At 47.2% G+C, this 18,774-nt stretch overlaps 1 protein-coding gene across 1 annotated transcript in view; it reads left to right on the top strand.

The window, feature by feature from the left end:
• Positions 1-18,774, top strand: part of CAMK1D (calcium/calmodulin dependent protein kinase ID) — a 220,221-nt gene that overhangs the window by 187,902 nt on the left and 13,545 nt on the right. The window contains exon 5 of the mRNA XM_023761975.1: positions 5,671-5,746. Within this exon, the coding sequence (XP_023617743.1) occupies positions 5,671-5,746 (76 nt within the window). The remainder of the gene's footprint in view (positions 1-5,670; positions 5,747-18,774) is intronic.

The following is an 18,774-nucleotide window of genomic DNA, read 5'->3' as shown; positions in this document are numbered from 1 at the left end:
GGAGAACAAATTGCCTTGAACATGAGCTTCTGAGCTTGGGAGCAGGGTGGGTTCTCAATCTCCTCGTCTCTCAGCAGCAACTGCTCTTCAGGCTGCCTTGAGAGGATCCACCACTTACTATCCACTGTAAGAGCCTGAGGATGGATGATTGTGGCCCTACCTTCACCCCTCCAAGATAGCCACTCTCCTTTTTTCCAGTTCGACTTCGTTAAGCCATTTCCTCTCGTTCAGTAAGGAAAACGGGTGATTTAATTGTTTTTAAAAACAAGATGAAAGGTTTCCGAAAATTTTAATTTTCTTTTTGCAATCGCTGATATCTTTCCCTTTACGAGGAAGCCTTGCTCTAAATCAGTATATTTCAACTTAGTTTACAGAACACGTTTCCTATCAAGTGGAATTTTCCACTGTAGGTAGGTGGTGAGTCTCACAGCAGTAAATGCCATTATTTTATATTTTAAACCTGCTGTTTCACTGAAGAGTGTGAGTTAAGCCTGGGGCTGAGAAGGACCACCTCTGTCCATGGGTAGCTTCCGCTGGTGGGATGCTCTTCTGAGGCTGCATGGTTTCCGTGGAGATTCACTTCTATTTCCTGGTGTAAACAAAACAAGCCAATATGATGCTGTTCCTATCAGGAATAGCCAAGAACACTGAATTAATGGCCCCGGAGATTTGACCAGGCAGGAGGTTTTAAGAGATCATTTAACAAAGTATCTTTTCTGCCCTTTAACCCTAAAACTAGAAATTCTGAGATCCTGTTAAAAGGTTTTATGGAGAGCAGCATGAATGTCAAACGTATCTGCACACAGAGCACTGGGGCTAATTCTGTCTCTTTAATCCCCAAATTCATGTCAAAAATCATTTGCTTAAGGATAGGTATTTAGTGATTGATTTTATACCTAATACAGGCACTTCCCAATTGACAGTTGAATTCCAAAATTAATTTGTTGCCCTCTCTCTTATTTTTTTTCCTGTACCTACTCACTACAAATATTTGAGGCAGCTAAGTTTATTTGTAAATCACTTGTATGGAATTTGGAAAATGTTTTCTTATAGAAATAGCTGTGTGTGTGTTGAGTAGTTTGGGTTCAGTTGAATAACCATTTGATGAACAATCACAATGTGTGAATCTCATTTGACAATGAGGTTCACACAGCAGTGAATGGATGCATAAGGTATAGTAGGAGCTTACAGCAAGGCTAGTGTATTATAGGATTTTGCTCAATGGACCTGGGAACCCAACTGCCCTGCCCAACCCAGGTAGAGCTGCCTCCACCCCAGCGCTACTTTCTCCTCCTCTAAAAGGCTGGCTTTGGCCAAGCTTAAGGGATAATCAGAAGGTGGGACCTGCCCTAGCTGGTTTGGCTCAACGGATAGAGCACTGGACTGTGGACCGAAGGATCCTGGAATCGATTCTAGTCGAGAGCACGTACCTCGGTTGCAGGCTCCTCCCTGGCCGGGCCCTGGTTGAGGGCTCGTGCTGGAGGCAACCAATCAATGTGTCTCTCTCACATCGATGTTTCTCTCTGTCTTTTCCTCTCTCTTCCACTCTCCCTAAAAATCAATGGAAAAATATCCTCAGGTGAGGATTAACCAAAAAAAGAAGGAGGAAGAGGAAGAGGAGGAGGAGGAGGAAGAGGAGGAGGAGGAGGAGGAGGAGGAGGAGGAGGAGGAGGAGAGGAGGTTGGACACTGACAACCCCCAGGGATTGGACCTTGAAACGCACTCAAGGAATCTCTGTGTGCCCTCTCTACAAGAGTCTTTTCCTTCTGCCATGGATGTGCGAGGAGCCCAAGCCCTTTCCTGCTCTGCCTGGGGGCTGAGGGCAATGCAAACCAGCCACAGTGCCTTTTAATGACTACTCTTTTTGTCCATAGCTCCAATTAAGTTATTTAATTAAAAGCCTCCTTCTATTAGAAGGTGTGGGGGTGGCGAGAGTCATTGCCAACCTCCCACTACACAGGAATTCTGCTGGGTACAATTAGAAGAGAAAATTGTTTCTCCTTGATTAAGAAGTTCTGCGGCACCTGCAGGCAGCGTTGGGGCAGAGGTGGAACTGTGGCGGGGCTCAGAGAACGCTTATCACTTTACAAGGCTCTGGATGGGCTGTATTCTGGGCCTCCTCAGCCTGGGAGCTCATTTGTCTTCTGAAAGTTTATAAATTGGATGCTATGACTTTTAAGAATTACAGCAGGAGTCCTGCCAATGGGGTAAGATGGATGACACAATATAAAGGAGTTTAGCTGGTTCTTAAAGTGGAAACTAAAGATCAGATCTGATCTAAAAAGATCAGAGTGAGAAGTGGACTCTCCCAGTGGGACACGCAATGGAAAGGGATCAAGAAAATGGTAGGAGATGGGCCAACACCTGGTGAATTAGACAACTGGGGAAATAACGGAACCACTACAGAACACAGAGCAGGAGAGAAAATAGCCTGGCTCCTCTCAGGGGTTCCTTATGACTCGGTCACCATATCAGATTGTCGAAGGATTTGAATGTTGCCTGAAAAAAATTTTTTTTCAAGAATTACTATGAGATGAAAAGTAGCTACTTAAAGTGACATAGTAGGCTTGTTCAAACAATGTCCCAAAGAAAATTTGGTTCCAGAATCACAAGTAAAATTAGATTTGTATGTGTGCTGTGATGCAATTTTTAAAACATTTTAAGTTGGTGAAAATAATATTTCCAAAGCAATTGGCTTTGTCTTTTTTGTCATTATATTATACTTCCTGCTTCACCCTCTGCCTTTCCAGTGCAATTAAGACCTCACCAGAAGACAAATGGTTCACTTGCCGCTAATTAGTTAAAAAATATTTCTAGTTTATTGTTTATATAATCCAGATAAAACACAACACTAAAAAGAACAAGAAGTTTGGCACATGGACACAAACTTCCACCCCCAATATGTGACCCTGATATTTGTTAATAATATAGAACTTTCCCCCTGATATCCATGTACTGACCCTGGCATCATTTTGTCAGTGGCCTCTTTTGTCAGTTGCCATAATAGAAGCATCTGAGAAAGATCCAGATATCTTTTTTTTTTAAAAAAACACACATATTTGATGTTATGAACTTTAACATTTAAACAAAGTCTCATATTTTGAAAAGAATGTGTCATCTGCGGCCTCAAGAATCTTAAGATCTCAAGTGACATTCGGGTCCAAGTTGCATAAAAATCAGCCACTTGCTTTTCAGGTCTGTGCAGGGCCCCGCACAGCTCTCTAAAAGGCGGAATCTGCCAAAGTGTAGGTGAAATGCTGTGTGCCCCCTGGACGTGTGGGCTTCTGGAAGAAAACCGTGTCCTTTGTTCTCTGGGTTTCTGAATAATAGATGGTAGCCAGGAGGAAGACAAGGAGGAGGATGTTCTTTTAAAGAATCGTCCCTCCCACCCCCACAGCGCTGGGAACTGTGAAGAAGGACCACTGGAGAGAACACAGCTTTAGCTCCTCCTTGGAGCGAGACCTGGTTTGCAGGGGCCACATCTCTCTTTCCCTCTGCACATCATGGCTCAGGGAGTGGGCCCAATCTTTGCTCATTAACTATGGGATCAGCTGTCCCGGGTGCCGACAGCTTCCTTCTCCACCTTCCTGTCGCCTGTGGCACCTGGTACATGGCGTGAGTCTGTGCTTGAAATCTTGTGCAAACTTCCTCGTGCCTCTTCACTCTGACATCTGTTCTGTGGGGTGTCTGGGCCAGGCTGGCCCTCCTTCTCCCTGAAGAGCCCTGCAGACGTCAGCTTGGCTCTGTCTCATGACACCTGCCCTCAGCTCTGCCAGGAGGTGAAGGTGGGTCCGACGTTGCCCCATGAGCCTTCTCTGACTCTTTTGAACTTTTTATCAGGCCACGAGGAAGGCCCCGGAGGCTCAGACATGTGCCCCTTGCAGAGATCCAGTCACTTCCCACCATCTGTGCCCGTGTGGCCACTCAGACCAGAGCATCAGCTCAGAGAGAGCAAACCTCCTAAATCAGCAAGACATTTACTGGGGGAATGGCTCCCTTTTGTCAGCCGCTATAATAGAAGTGTCTGAGAAATATGCTCTTAACAGTTACGGGGAAAAGGAAGTAGTGATGCAGCCAGCTCCCAATTATCTGAGGGCCACTTCTCCAGTTTGCGAGCTTCCTTTCTTTATAGTCTCATTTCTCCTTTTGCTACTGTGTTCAGGGTGAACACTGCAAGGAAAGAATGTACGCATTTATCTGTTTTGCTCTTGTTAAAAACAAATAGTCTGATCAGAAGTCTGAAGGAATTGGGGCTGAAACCTGAAATTAGATTTGGGGATTACCTGTGGATTGCATTCCTTGCCATCATAACTAGAAACACTCCACAGTTGCTTGTCTGCTTCCCTATTCATGCGCAGGAAGATTTATCTTAAACAGAATGAAAGAGGATTTTGCTGTTAGTTTCTCTGCACAGGATTTTTCCTACAGACTGAAGAAACTCTGACCTTAGCAATCAGTGCATCCAGGCGGAAAGAACCGGGACAGGGAGACTGACGGGTTCATAGCTACTGTGTAGCGTCAGAAAATGAACTTCTCTGAGGCTCCTTTTTTCTCTCTGTCAGGGGCAGATAAGAGTAATTGTTAGAGCTGCTGACAGGCTCACAGTAGGAAATGGTTATGAATGACTAGCTTGAGGCCTGTCATGGCAGGCGCTTAGTCAGGCCAGGGCCCTCTGAGAGGAAGGAGGTGTGTTGCCCGCTCTGCCACTGGGTGCTTCGGGAAGTGCTGGCCTCTCAGTCCCTCTGAGCCCTCTCCTGTAACATAGGAGATGGTGGTAAAGATAATTAAGTTGTTCCCGCCAAGGTCAAATCCATAAACACACAATTCAGCCGAGGATGAGTGCCTTTTAAGCTAAAGCAATTTTGGTTTTTCTACCCTCTTAATTTTTCGGGAAAGTCTATGCTGGAGACACCTCAATTAGATAAAAAGAAGATTTTGCTTGTGAAGATTTACTGTCTTTTCTTGTATTTACTTACTCTTTGCACAGATATGTATGGGAGACACTGGGTGGGTCTTCAGCACTGGGCTGAGCTACAGGGCCCGGAACAGGAAGTGTGGGGGAAGTGCACAATAAGCCCAGCCCTTGGATGGGTGGCTCTGGATGAACAGTGGGTTAGAACCCAGGAAGAGTGATGAAGTAGCACCTTCCCCGTTTCACCAACAAGAAAATGAAATGACGATACTGACAGATAACCCACCCAAAATCTTAGAGAATGAACTAAGAGCAGGTCTAATGCAGGGTTTCCAAAACCCAAAAAGACCTTACGTGGGGGCCTGAAGTGCCTCCTTGAGTGGAACTGATTTGAGGGGAGGTCACATCCCAGGCCCTAAACAGAACAGACCTTTTCTGGCTCTATTTGGTCTGAACTGTAGTGCCTAGCCCAGCACTCACATAAAATAGTCACCTATTAAGTATTTATTGATTGATTGATTGCATTTGATTGATAATCTATGGACACACACACACACACACACACACACACATGCTCATGCCTTCTTTTTTTCTTGTTAGAAAAACCAAGAAATAAAACAGGTCATACACCTCTACTCACTTTTAGAATCACAAATAGTTCAGCCCAAGGAGAAGACTGAAAAAGAAAAAAACAAATCTAAAAAATGTCATGTGTCAGACATTTAACTTGCCCGGCTTGTGTCTCTGTGATTTCACAGCTCCCGAGGTCCTCGCCCAGAAACCTTACAGCAAAGCTGTTGACTGCTGGTCCATCGGAGTGATTGCCTATATCTTGTAAGTATTGCTTGCCACTTAGGCTTCTTTTTTCCCTTTTTTTTAATTGTGGCAAAATAGACATAAATAAAATTTACTATTTAACCACTTTAAGAATGCAGTTCAGCAGTATTAAGTATATTCATATTGTTGTACAATCATCACCACCATCCATCTCCAGAACTTCTTCATCTTCCCAAATTGAAACTCTATCCTCATGAAACAATAACTCCCTATCCTCCCCCCGCCCCCACACACACCCCTGGCAACCACCATTCTACTTTCTGCCTCAAGGAATCTGACTACTCTAGGTTCCTCATGTAAGTGGAATCACACAGTATTTGTCCTTTTGTGTCTGGCTTATTTCACTTAGAATAATGTCCTCAAGGTTTAGCCATGTTGTAGCTTATGTCAGAACTTTTTTTTTGAGGCTGAATAACATTCCATGTTGTGTATATACTACATTTCACTTATCCATTCATAACGTTGCTATACAGTAAACACAGGTGTACAGATATCTGTATTAGTACTGCTTTCAATGCTTTTGGGTTACTTGTATACCCAGAAGTGGAGGGTGGATCATATGGTAATTCTATGTTTAACTTTTTGAGGAAAAAGTTACTATTCCCCAAAGCAGCACAACCATGTTACATCCCCAACAGCAATGCACAAGTGTTCCAATTTCTCCACATCCTTGTCAGCACTTGTTTTCCACTTTCTGATAATAGCCATCATCATAGGTGCAAAGTAGCACCTCATGTGGCTTTGATTTGCATTTCTGTTACAGCCACTGATACTGGGCATCCTTTCATGTGCCAGCTTGGCTTTCTGGGGATGCACATCACTATGAAAATATTAGGGTGTCCCTAAACGAAATCACAATGAGAAAAAATGTGATGGAAACCAAAATGTTGCCTTTGGATTCCTCATTTCTTCTCAGCTCACTTATTGCCACTCTCCAAGAAATGCAGTCTGAGGTCATAGGCTCATTGCAGTTACTTCATGATGATCAATTTTGGTTTTTATTGTTATGTTTTATTGTGCTTAAGTCTACTATAAAGTTATTTTTAAGTTACAATTTCTTTTTCCAACACTTATTATTAAACATACTTTTATGATGGGTTTAGGTTAACTAGTTTCTGTAATTGATAGAAAATTAACTCTTTCTCCTCATTGTCCCCAAGAAAGGGAACATTTCCTAGCAGACAGAGCCCACTGCACAGTGAAAGACTGTGATCAGTAGAGGACTGTGATCAGAGAAAGGTCTGATAGTGAGTGGCATCCGCAAGGAATGCTGGGAACACACACATACACACACACACACACACACACACACACACACACGTGCCTCATTACCTGAGAAGAAAATGATCTTTCTATAGCATACATTCAGCTGGACAGCTTTTGTAGAGACTAAGATAAAAGAACAGGGGGTGGTGGAGGAACAGGTTTAGGGGGTAGGTGAGATTAAGCATTTCATTTGGGGCATGTTAAACTTGAGACACCGTTGAGATATCCGTGGACTAGTGTATGCACACGTGGAGGTCAGAGGTCTAGGGAAGAGATACTGGCGTATGGGTCTGGGTATGATTTGAACAGTTCTGCATCCAAATTCTTATAAGTATACGATAAATTATTTGACTGGATTCAAGTCTAGCATTAAGCAAAGAAAAACTGTATTTCATTATTTCTATTTTAAATATAAATGTGCCAGTTACTTGGTCATTACTAGCTTCGCTCCAGGGCTTCGTCTCAGGTTGATTTCATGACTGAGTCAGAATTGAAATGGCAGCCTGGGCTTCTGTTTGCCTTGCCGCCTTCCAGAGCCCTGAGCCTCTCAAGCAGAGAATAAATGGAGTTTGTATGCCTCAGCTGTACCTTCCAAGATGTTCAGATCCTTGAGTGATAGGCCATATCCTGGATATAATTGCTACATAATATGGCTAGGCTTGAAGAGCCACTAGTCTCGAATATATCATTATCAGTGTCAACAACTATCATGTCTTGAGTGCCTTTTCTGTTCCAGGCACTGTGCTAGGTGCTAAAGATAGCAAGATAACAAAGGCACGATGCCTCTCATCAAAGTACTAACAAGGTATATGGTGGGACAAGAAAGTCCATGAGCAGATTAAGTGACATGCAGGGAGGCCCGTGTACAGCTGTAGACGTTCCTGGGGTGAAGCACCATTGAGGACAGGGACATTCAGGAAGGAGGAGGCACCATCCCAGGTATGTGTAGAAGGCTGGAGAAAACCAGCATAAGCAAAGAGGAGAGAAGAGAGCATTCTGACCAGGGGAGAGATGCAGGCACAGGAACGGGTGCCTGAGGCATGTTCAAGGGCTGATGTAAATGTCCTGAAAAAGGCCTATGGTCGGTGTTCTGGGCACAAAACTGGCTCTGAGTTGAGTAAATGTTAGAAGTTAGAACTCGTGGGTATCGACCTCAGACTCTTGCTACTTCCCACTGACCCACTGTGCCCGGACTCCCCATTCCCATCCTTCATTGAAGAGTGACCAGCACTCACCACCCCAGGGAAGCCAGGCATCTCATGGGGCTCCCTGCCGAGCTCTTCATTCTTCGCATCACCTGTGATGGAGAGGTGAGCCCCTGCAGGCATTTTCATTTGACAGGCTGAGATATGAGATTGCAGCAAAGGGGGCTGGGACAGGCCACGGCACCAAATTTTCTCCTCTCCACATGCCATGCAAACATTCCTCATTTTGCCAGTGCAGCAACTTGATGAATTGGTTCTCTATTGATCTCCATGCTCATTTCTATACTATTCATCATTTGGGAGGAGAAATATCTTTCCTATCTGGGGGACTCGTTTTTTAAAGCACATATGATGGGTCCTTGTCCTGCCAGGAATCCCCTGTGGGGATCAGGACTTGCAAAAACATCTCTGCCTGCGGAGCTCAAGCTACTGGGAAGGGCTGAGGGTGGAGTGGCTGGACACCCTGGTGAGCATGCTGGTGTCCAGTCTGACGGGGTTGGCTCAGCCAAGACAAGTTCCAAGGAAATGAATGTCCCCACTCAAAATGAGATTAGCATTTCGTTGACCAAATTTGATTTTGTGATTGCTCGCAGGCTGCTTTCTTCTCACAACTCCAAGGGGAGAGTTTAATGATCACTTGCCTAAATTATGCTCAGGAATACAACACGCTATAGAGAAAGGCAGCGAACTTTCGCTGATACAAACACTGAGGAAGATCCTGAGGAGATTAGGCATTAGAGTGTTGGGCAGGCTGGATGGTCAGAGTATACTTGCCATGGGTGGTGAGGGCACTTACCCATGCTGTGACCTAGACCTGTGTGCCCAAAAGAAGCTCCAGGCAAAATACTAGGGTAGCCCCTTATTTTTTGACTGGCTTCCTATATTGTTTTTAAAGTTTTTAAAACTAGGCCACATAAATACTGATTGGCCAGTATACACAGAATAATTAGTTTTTTTAAGAGTGGAACTGAGAATGCCTGATCTCCATGCTATGTCCATTTTCTGAGACAAAGGATGGCCTTCACCAAGGTAGTCACCTTTAACACATTGACAGCTGCCTTTTTATAGATATACTAGAGGCCCAGTGCACGAAATTCATGCATGGGGGGGGTCCCCCTCAGCCCAGCCTGCACCCTCTCCAATCTGGAACCCCTCGGGGGATGTCCGACTGCCGGTTTAGGCCCGATCCCTCTGGGATTGGGCCTAAACCGGCAGTCAGACATCTCTCTCACAATCCTGGACCACTGACTCCTAACCACTCACCTGCCTGCCTGCCAGATCACCCCTAACTTCCCCCCTGCCAGCCTGATCACCCCTAACTGCCGCCCCCCCCCGCCAGCCTGGTTGCCCCCAACTGCCCCCCGAGCTGGCCTGGTTGCCCCACGCAGCCTGTTCGGTCGTCCGTTCAGTTGCAATGGTCGCTTAGGCTTTTATATAGATAGATATGTCCCCGGAGGAGGACAGGACCCCAGCTTCAGTAGGAGAGAAGGTGGCGTGATGACCGAGCCCCAGGAAATAACCAAGCCTGGGTATTATGACAGTTGTTACTGCCATCGGTATGAGGAGTGTTACCACTAATAAGAACAGTTAGCTGGCATTGCCACAGGCAGCAGCCATCTCACTATATTCATAAGCTTTGCCAAGTGGGACACATGCCTCATTCAGGCTGCATGGGCCCGTGGTCTGGACTTCGGCTTTAGAAGTTTAGAAACTAAATTAGATGTTTATTCATTTTGCTTAGACGCTCACAGTGAATTGATTCAAACTAGCCAAACTCAAAAGAGATTTGAAAGAAATAACCGGAGTGTCAGTTCACTAAATCATAACAAGATTTGTGTCCTGTGAGGTGATTGGAGATGCATGTCATCACCCTCACAATTTTCCTTGATAGGAAACATTCCGTGAGAAAGCAAATTAAAACCAGAAGTTTCCCTTAAGAACAAGGAATCAGAGCAGTGGAGTCGATGCCTCAGCAGTTTCCAGGGGGCCTGTAGTGGTCTCAGGTCACCCTTCTCACCAAAGGGCATTACTGTCCATGGATATAGCTCCTCCTTTCAGCTGATCAGTTCTCACCCCCTCCTCACCCCCGCCGGCTCCTTTCCTGCCTAAAGTCCAGCCACCACCCCACTTTTCCTTATTCTAGCTTCATCTTGTTTATTTCGGCAGGCATTATAATTCCACGTTTACTGATTCGATTTCACTGACTGCATTTCCATGTGGCTGCTTTCAGAAAGGGTTTTCAGAAAGGTGCCTGATCGCCCTCCACATTCTGTACTGAGTGGGCCCTGTGGTGGCTCACTGCCTTTCTTAGCGTCAGTCTCAGACACAAGTGCTTCTTGACCAGCTTTCAGCTTCGTTCGTGGCCTGTGATCCTCTCTCCTCTGCTTGGTTCACCTATAACCTGTTCGGAAATAGTCTAACATAAAATACTCTTTGGTTTCAAAAAGTGGGTGCAAAGCTATGCACAGTGGTGATGGAGGGAATTTTACAAGCTGTGCAATTGAGATAAAGAAAGTCTGCAGTTTAGATGATGGTAGGAGCACCTTCCTGCCAGTGACTTCAGGGAAGGTGAAATCCACCAATACTTGTGACTTTGTCTTTGCAAAGGCCCTGGGGTAGAGAGGGCGCCTGGAGGGAGAAGCAGGAAGGAGCTATCTCATCTGCATCACTTTTATACTCTGAATGGTACAGCTTCAGGCTGGACGAAAGCATTTCACCCCCTCTGCTCTCCTGCATTCATCCCAGCCTCATCTCCCGGAAGCTGCCGTCTAGTAGCAGCTAACTTCTTCAGAATATTTATCCTGGAGAAGGGAAGGCAGGGGACTGACATTCACTCACGTAACTGACATGTATTGAGCCTAATATGTGTCGGGCAATATGATGGAGCTGCAGGGATGGATTCATTACCTCCTGGCCTTGGAACAGCTCACTGTCTGCTGGAGGCGACAGTCAGTAAACACATAAGTTACATCCAGTCTTGCTAGCTGTCACTGAGATGGGAGGGAAGGGCTGGGAGAGCTCCCAGGGCAGGGCCGTGAACCCTGCCCGGCTTGGAGGAGGGCTGCTCAAGAGGTGACCGTGATCTGAGTCTCGAAGGACTGTCTTGCAAAGCCATTGTGCAGGAGATTGATGGCTTACCCTTCAAGACCCGATTATGTAAGGATATGATGCGCTTGCTGTGTTTGAGAAAAGATGTACCAATCCATCTGAAACCTGATTTTTAAAATATAGCTTGGAAGATTTGATCCAATTTGAACATTTGGTATCTAAAACTTGGTGATGGGGAAAATAGAATTCTCTGAATTATCAGATTGTTAATTCACTAGTGCCATACTGAGCCAACATAAGAATCAAAAGAGGCCTTATTATTTTTTAAATGTGTACCCTCTGGGATGTACGGCAGCACACAGAGGCAGAAGGGAAGTAGTGCATAGAGAGTGAAAAGACCCAAAAAGTGCACAGAGAGGGGAAGGGCCCGCTCACCGGGGAGTACAGTAGCAAGTCATGAGTTCACACCACTGAGTCTGAGCTAGATTTGTGACAGAGATGGAGGTGGGAAGGGGGAAAGTTCCACTTCACACCAGCGAGTCAGGAAACGCTGGAGGTGGTGGGAGAACTTAGGAAGGGTGGACCAGAAGCATGTGAGCCGGGCTAGACAGCCTTCTGGCATCTGCTTTGCTAGCCATGCTCTAAGGCAGCGGTTCTCAACCTGTGGGTCGTGACCCCTTTGGCGGTCGAACAACCCTTTCACAGGGGTCACCTAAGACCATCCTGCATATCAGATATTTACATTATGATTCATAACAGTAGCAAAATTACAGTTATGAAGTAGCAACGAAAATAATTTTATGGTTGGGGGTCACAACATGAGGAACTGTATTTAAAGGGCCAGAAGGTTGAGAACCACTGCTCTAAGGGCTTGCCTTCTGGTCATCCTCAGAAGTGCGTGTGGGACAGTAAATGGAGCCAGGGGACAAGTGAAAACAATTGAAGGCCAAGGTCAATGGGATGGAGGTGCCAAAGCATTTCCCAAATGCAGGTGTTATTCTGCACAGACTCTGAACTGCTTACCAATCAGCTCATGACTGACAGAGGGAGAGGGGGAGAAGGGGAGAGAAGAAAGGAAGGAAGCTTGTAGGGGAGGGAGGGAGGGAGAGAGGAAGAGCCCAACAACCAAGAAAGCAACGTCTAGATGCACAGGTTGAACTGGAAATCTGCCCAGTTCGGAATCACCAGGTAGGGCTCATGTTATTCATCTCCAGGCTGGATATCGGCACCCTTCCTGGCTTCGGTATGAAATACATTACTTCTGAGAATAATTTTAGCTGCTGAAAGTTTGCTGTGTTTTTCCTGACACAGCATTCCTGGTGGTTGGACGCTCTCCTCACTCCTCCTCCTCCCCGCTGTGCCCGCTGTGCCACTGGTAGCGTGAGCAGAGCTGAAAGTGGTCTTCTCCAAACTTCCTTCAGGCATGTCTCACCCACAGGAGGAGGCGGACACCTCTGTGCCATCCCCCAGACTTCCCAGAGGTGCGGTCCATGTGGCTAATGCAAGATTATAAAAGTTATACACTTGGAAGTGGGGCCATGGATCACATACAGCTGGTTTGAACAATGTATTGTCTAGTCCAACCCTGTACCATGTGCAGAATTTGGTTTTAACTGTTTGCTCCAAGGAGGAGGTATGCTGCTTCTCACACTTGGGGAAGTGCTTGGTCTTCTTCCACCCCCTGCCTGGCTCCCAGCCTTCAGCTCTAATTGTATATAAACTTCCTAAAGGATGTGTTTCCTTTTTCTCCTCCAATAGTCTTTCCTTTCTCTTCTAGATCTTTCCTTGATCTGCTTACTCATTCTCAGCTTTGAAGGCGCTGTCCGGACCTCAGGGGCTGGCATGGGGCAGTTACCCATGGCAGCTCAGCAGCAGCACTTAGCTGACGTCACCTGCACATGGTTTTCATGTGGGAACCATTCCCTGATCACTTCCCAGTTTGCAAGGAGAAAGCTCTGCAGTGCACCTACTCAGACATATAGTTTGCTGACGTGATTGGATGACATTTTTGTAATGATTCAGGTCTCATTGGTCCCTTTGGTCTAAAAATCCTAGTAACATGTTGAAACCTGTTTTGCTCAAGAAGTGGGCCTTGCAACTAAGTACGAGAGACTTGTCAGCTTAAAAGGCTTTGCTTTATTATTTTTAAAAGTCTGTATTATAATCCAGAGTCAGATGAAAATGCTGATTCCTTAGCACAGGCCCCAGACAGTCATTAAACACTTGGATACAACCAAGTGCCAAGAAGGAAGGGCACATGGTGCTGCCCAGAGTTGCTGTGTATTGATCAGATTCTAGTTTCCAAAAGAGGAACACTCAGATCTGATTGATTTTGTGAACATTTTTCTGAGACTCTACGCCTGAACTGGCCTTTTCGTGGCTTATCTTGTTGGCAATGCATAGAGAGGTTTGTAATTTCAGTGCCCTGGTGCCCTGGGCTAATTACATAAAAATTACTATTTCTTCATAAATATGCCTTTGAGTAAATGTTCTCAGAAAATCCTTAGCTAGTCCTAGAATTGAAGGCTTCTAGGCTCAAGCTTGGAAATGTTGGAGCACAAAGATCAAAGCTTAAACGCAGGTCTCCAGTCCATTCTGTCCTCACAGTCACGACACAGCACACAAGACAATGGTCAGAGGCCGCATCGCTCTTCCCGCCTTCGTTAGCAGGTAGAAGCGTAGGTCAGGATGTGTGGACATGGGGGTGGTGTGTGTGGGCGGTGTGGGGGGGGGGGTGTAATTCTGAGACTGCATAGGATTTGAAGATGTGTAGCTTCATTCTCACGTTCAGCACGTAGGAGATTGGACCGAGTCCCTAGGGCTCATCTCCTCCCCCTCATGTTGTTCTTCCTGACGGGGAGCAGTATCCCACTCAGCAGTATCCCACTCAGCAGTATCCCACTCAGAATGTTTCGGCTGAAGAACCCTGAAGAGGATTAGACGGCATTGGTGGGATGGATAAGGCGAGGGAGCTGGCATTTGCAGTGGGGCAGGCACTTCCTGCGTTGTGTCTGTTCTCTCTGTGTCCCCGACCATCGGTCTGTCTGTGCATCACTATGTGTTTTATACACAATATGCATTATTACACAGCATACGGTTATATATTGTAATATCTCTCTATAAGGTGGGCACTCCTTTCCTTGTTCCCAGAAGAAGCAGTCTAAGGCAGGATGATAGTTTCCCCAGGGTCACTCGCCGGCGGTTGTGGGTCCCGGATCTGAATCTGTGGCGTCCTTTCTCTGAAGCCCAGGCTGAGGAGCACCGGGAGCCTCTGAAAGCAAAGTCAGTGTCGGCCCTCAGAGAGCAGACCCTCCTTAAAAATCACTTCCCTTCAAGGCCCTCCATCCAATTAGATCAAACCGCAGGTTCTGGTTTGCCATTTTTGATGGTTATTCAGTTGTCAGTGTGAACTGTCGCACTCAAATCCTTTTCTTATGAAACATTTAAAATAAGTTTTGGCACTTTATCAGCACGTTGCAGGTATTTAGGGAATTCACTCACATGTATTACTTGGTCCCCAGCTACAGTGGGTCCGTGAGGCGCGCCTGAGCTCGAGCCCAGTCCCACGGAGGCCCCGGAGGCTGACTGAGGGCTCCTATCCTCTGGGTCCCCTCGCAGCTCCGCCTGGGAGCTGAGTGCTGAACTAAGGCTACGGCAAGCGATCCATTGGGGTTTGGTTCAGTAGAGCCTCGGGTTCACCTGTCTCCAGCCCTCTCTCCCACAGACAGGGCACAGTGGTCCTGGCCCTTCTCCTCCCATCGGTCATTCCTGAAGGCAGCTGGGGAGACATTAGGTGTTGATTTTCCAACGTCAAGGACTCTGAGCGGTCCTTTGTTTCCTGGGCAGGTCTTACAGCCTTGTTTCTGGCTTTGCTTCCAAATGTATCCCATGTGCAAACACGCCATCCCGGCTGCAGAGGCAGGTGCAGGGAGGGAGCGTGTGTTTCCCCATCTTTGCAGCAGCATGTATGGCTGTCGTGTGTAGAGGTTAATATGATGTGGCTCTGGAGTTGGATGAGGAAAGTTAACTTTTGTCCCACCCCTGAGATAGGAGCAAGTTGCCTAATCTCTCATGCATTTCCTCATCTGGAAATGGAAGATTGAAATAACTCCATCTGCACACATTCAGTGAGACAGTGTGTATAAGTTGTGTAGCCCAGTGCCTGGTACATAGTAGATGCTCCACAGATGGTGGCTATGGTCATTAACTGTTATGGGACACGCACAACATAATCAGTCTGTAGAAAAGCCATCGTTCCACTTGTCTTGTTCAAACATGCTGGACGCTGAACTCTAAGGAGCAAGGGCAGGGCTGTCTTCACTGCTAGGTGGTCAGCGTTCAGTGTGACGTTGCTGCTCAATGAAGATCTGCAGGATTGGATCAAAGTGGCGTTTGTTGCTCTTCGTGAGAGCCGTGGGAAAATAGATGCCAGATCTGCCCTGGTCCATCTCTCTATCTCTCCGGGCTCACTTTCCCAGTTTCCTACAGGGCAGGTTGGACCAGATGATGACTTCTGGACCCCAGAATAGAATTCTGTGGTTCTCTGCTCATCCCCCTACTATGCAAAGTCCTTCTTCAAATATACTTGCCAGCTTCTGGTTTGAGGATTCAGGTGGGAACATGGGTACAGTGTGAGTTGTGTCCGGGCTGGAGGGCTCCAGAGCAGAGAGGTGGACACCTGGAGGCACCGTCCGGGCACGGGCAGCTGTGAGCACAGGGAAGGCGTGTTGGAGACTTGCTGTGCTCCTTCCATCTGCTTTGAAGGACGTCACCTGTAGCTGGTGCTGCTGGCAATTAGGAGGCTTCACTGCAAAAATCATAACATTTAGTTGAAGTACTTTTTCCAGAATAAATACCCATTTCAGGGTGTCCAATCCTACTTCTTAAGTCAACTTCAGTACGTGCTGTGGGTGTGCATGCACAGGCATGCATAGATGTTTCATGTAACTATTTCCCATTTACCAAAGAACCGTCAGTCAACAAACATTTATGGACTACCATTGAGTGCTAATGAGAAGTACAGATACTGTGTGTGACTTAGTATTTTTCTTCCAGGAGCTCAGAATCAAGGTGGGAAAATAAATGTAATAACGTGGGATAACCCTTTTTATATTTTTTGAGAGGACCCAAGAAAGAGATGGGATGGAGGTGCAGTGTGAGGAATGGGAAATGCTCGGGGAGGGGTGAGGAGGTGGGGTGGCAGTTCTGAAACAGTGAAGCATCTGTGGACTCATTCGCCCTGCTGAGCACACCCCGGGCTGAGTGCCAGGAGTGCAGACATGAGCGAGACGCCGTCCCCTCCCTCGGGGAGCTCAGCGTCCAACGGCGGAGACTGTGGTTGGAGATATGAACCCACCTGGTGCCGGCAGCTGGGGAGCACAGAAGAGGAGTGGCTGAGCTGGCCAGGTGGGTCAGGAAAGGCTCCCGGAACAAGGGCCACACGGGTAGCTTGGGAGCGAGGAAGGGAGCACTCCAGGCCCCCGGAACAGTGTATGGAGAGGAACGCTCTCTGCCGAGGATGAAATGCAGTGGCTTCCCACGAGCAGCTCCACATGGTCCTTCCTGCCTATTTGCACCCTTCTTGTTTATTTTGAAGCTTCATGTTGATTGTCCTCCTCCCTCCAAGTAGAATGTAAGCACCATGAGAGTCTCATTCAGTGCTGGATCCCAGGCCTGGGCTGCAGCTGATGCCTGGTCAGTGTCTGGGTGCAGCCAGAGGACTGCCTGGAGGGCGGTCTGTGATCCTCTATCCTCAGTGGGGACCTGAGGGCCTGCCCAGGAGGTGGGGCGGCTGCGGCAGGCCTGTGCTCTCTTCTGGGTCAGAAGGCAGGAAGGGGCGGCTGATGCTCAGTGAATACCCGAGAGGGAAAAATCAAGCGTATTCCCCCTGCTAGGGACTTTCTGGAACATGCAAAGAAACAAACGAGCTGTTCGTATACAGCTATAGAGTCAATGCTAAACTTCCAGGTAATTTGAAATCTTGTCCCACATGCACATACATCCATGCTTTATATGCCAAGAAAATTTCTGAAAAGCATTCACAGGAAATTAATAGCAGGAGTGGGAATGTGGATCAGGAAGGAAATTTTCCCTATACTCTTCTATATTTGAACTTTTTAACTATGAGCATGAATTCCTATATAAGGTTTTTGTTTTTTTAAAAAGAAGAAAAGTAAAGGCACTTGGGCCCAGCTCTTAGAGATTTGGACCCACTCAGTTTTTGGAGGATTCAGGGTTTTACTCGCTTCCCAGGTGAGTCTGATGGGCCCGGCCTGGAATCACAGCACAGGTCACACCTCCTCCCAGGAGCCTTCCCTCATCACCACTCTCAGGCTTCTCACTCTCCCCAAATTCTTGCAGCAATTGCCAAGGAGGAAACCACACACACACACACACACACACACACACACACACACACACACCCGTTTGGGCATCTATGACAGCAGGAACTCTCATGCAGCTCTTGTAGCCAGCAGCGCCTAACACAATGCTACAGCCCCTCTTCCCCCTAAAAGTTGCCTTCTGCAGACCGCCATTTGTGGCCCTCGACTCAATGGCACCAACTTAGAGAAAGGAGGGCCCGGTGGTAGAGGATGTACATGTGTCTAGCTGGGTGTGAGCAATCGGGACTAGTGGAGACTGTGGTGAACTGGCTGGATCAGCACTGTCTATGGGCATTCGAAGGCACGTTTGTTTTCAGTCACTGCTGGCCACTAGTGTACAACACACATCTGTGGGCCAGATGAAGCCTGTGGAGGATCAGTCCGCAGCTCCAGTGTCTATAAATTCTTGCTGAGTGATCTTACCCACTCTCCCAGCTTGCATGCAAATGATGATGGCTTTAATTTAGCATCCCAGACCACAGCAAGTCCCTGGCTTCAGGCGTGTGTCCCCATTGCCTGCTGGCTGCCCTCACACACACCTGGTCCAGCTCACCACAGCTTGAATGGAATTGTTCATCTATCCACTGTGGGATGCTGGTGCTTTTAGTTGCAAAGAACAGACTCTTTCCAGTTACATTAAGGAAAAGGGATTTGTTGCACAGCTTTGTGTAGGCTGAACAGAAGCCCCCAACACTGGTACAGCCCCGGGCACGGGCCCCTCTCACAGCCTCACCCCTGAGCTGGTATTTCCCTCCTGGCATATCTGCTGCTCTCTCCATGTCTGCACCATCAGCTCCCTCTCCTCACAGCCTTTTCTAGTCTTCAGCCCAAACCTAGGCAAGACCCAGTGTGGCTACAAGAACTAATTACTGCTAATGTCAGGCTGTCCCACGGGTCCCCCAGTGGAGGGTCAGGCTCCCCCCACCACACACACAGAAGCTGCCCAGAGCTACTTCCCTGAGTGGGGCCAGCGAAGGAGGAGTTGGAACTCCAGGTGCTGTGGTGACATAGGGCCATTCATGGACCTTCTCTTCCTCCTGTGTCCTCACCACGGAGATGGCAGCCCCGGTCCTTGCTGGAGACCTGCTGCCCTGGCCTTCACTTGCCACACGGAAAACCCCAG

The sequence above is a fragment of the Myotis lucifugus genome, unplaced genomic scaffold (assembly GCF_000147115.1).
Source record: "Myotis lucifugus unplaced genomic scaffold, Myoluc2.0 scaffold_223, whole genome shotgun sequence".
NCBI classification, from domain to species: Eukaryota; Metazoa; Chordata; class Mammalia; order Chiroptera; family Vespertilionidae; genus Myotis; species Myotis lucifugus.
The sequence above is the reverse complement of the archived record's forward strand: the minus strand, read 5'-3'. Positions and strand labels throughout refer to the sequence as shown.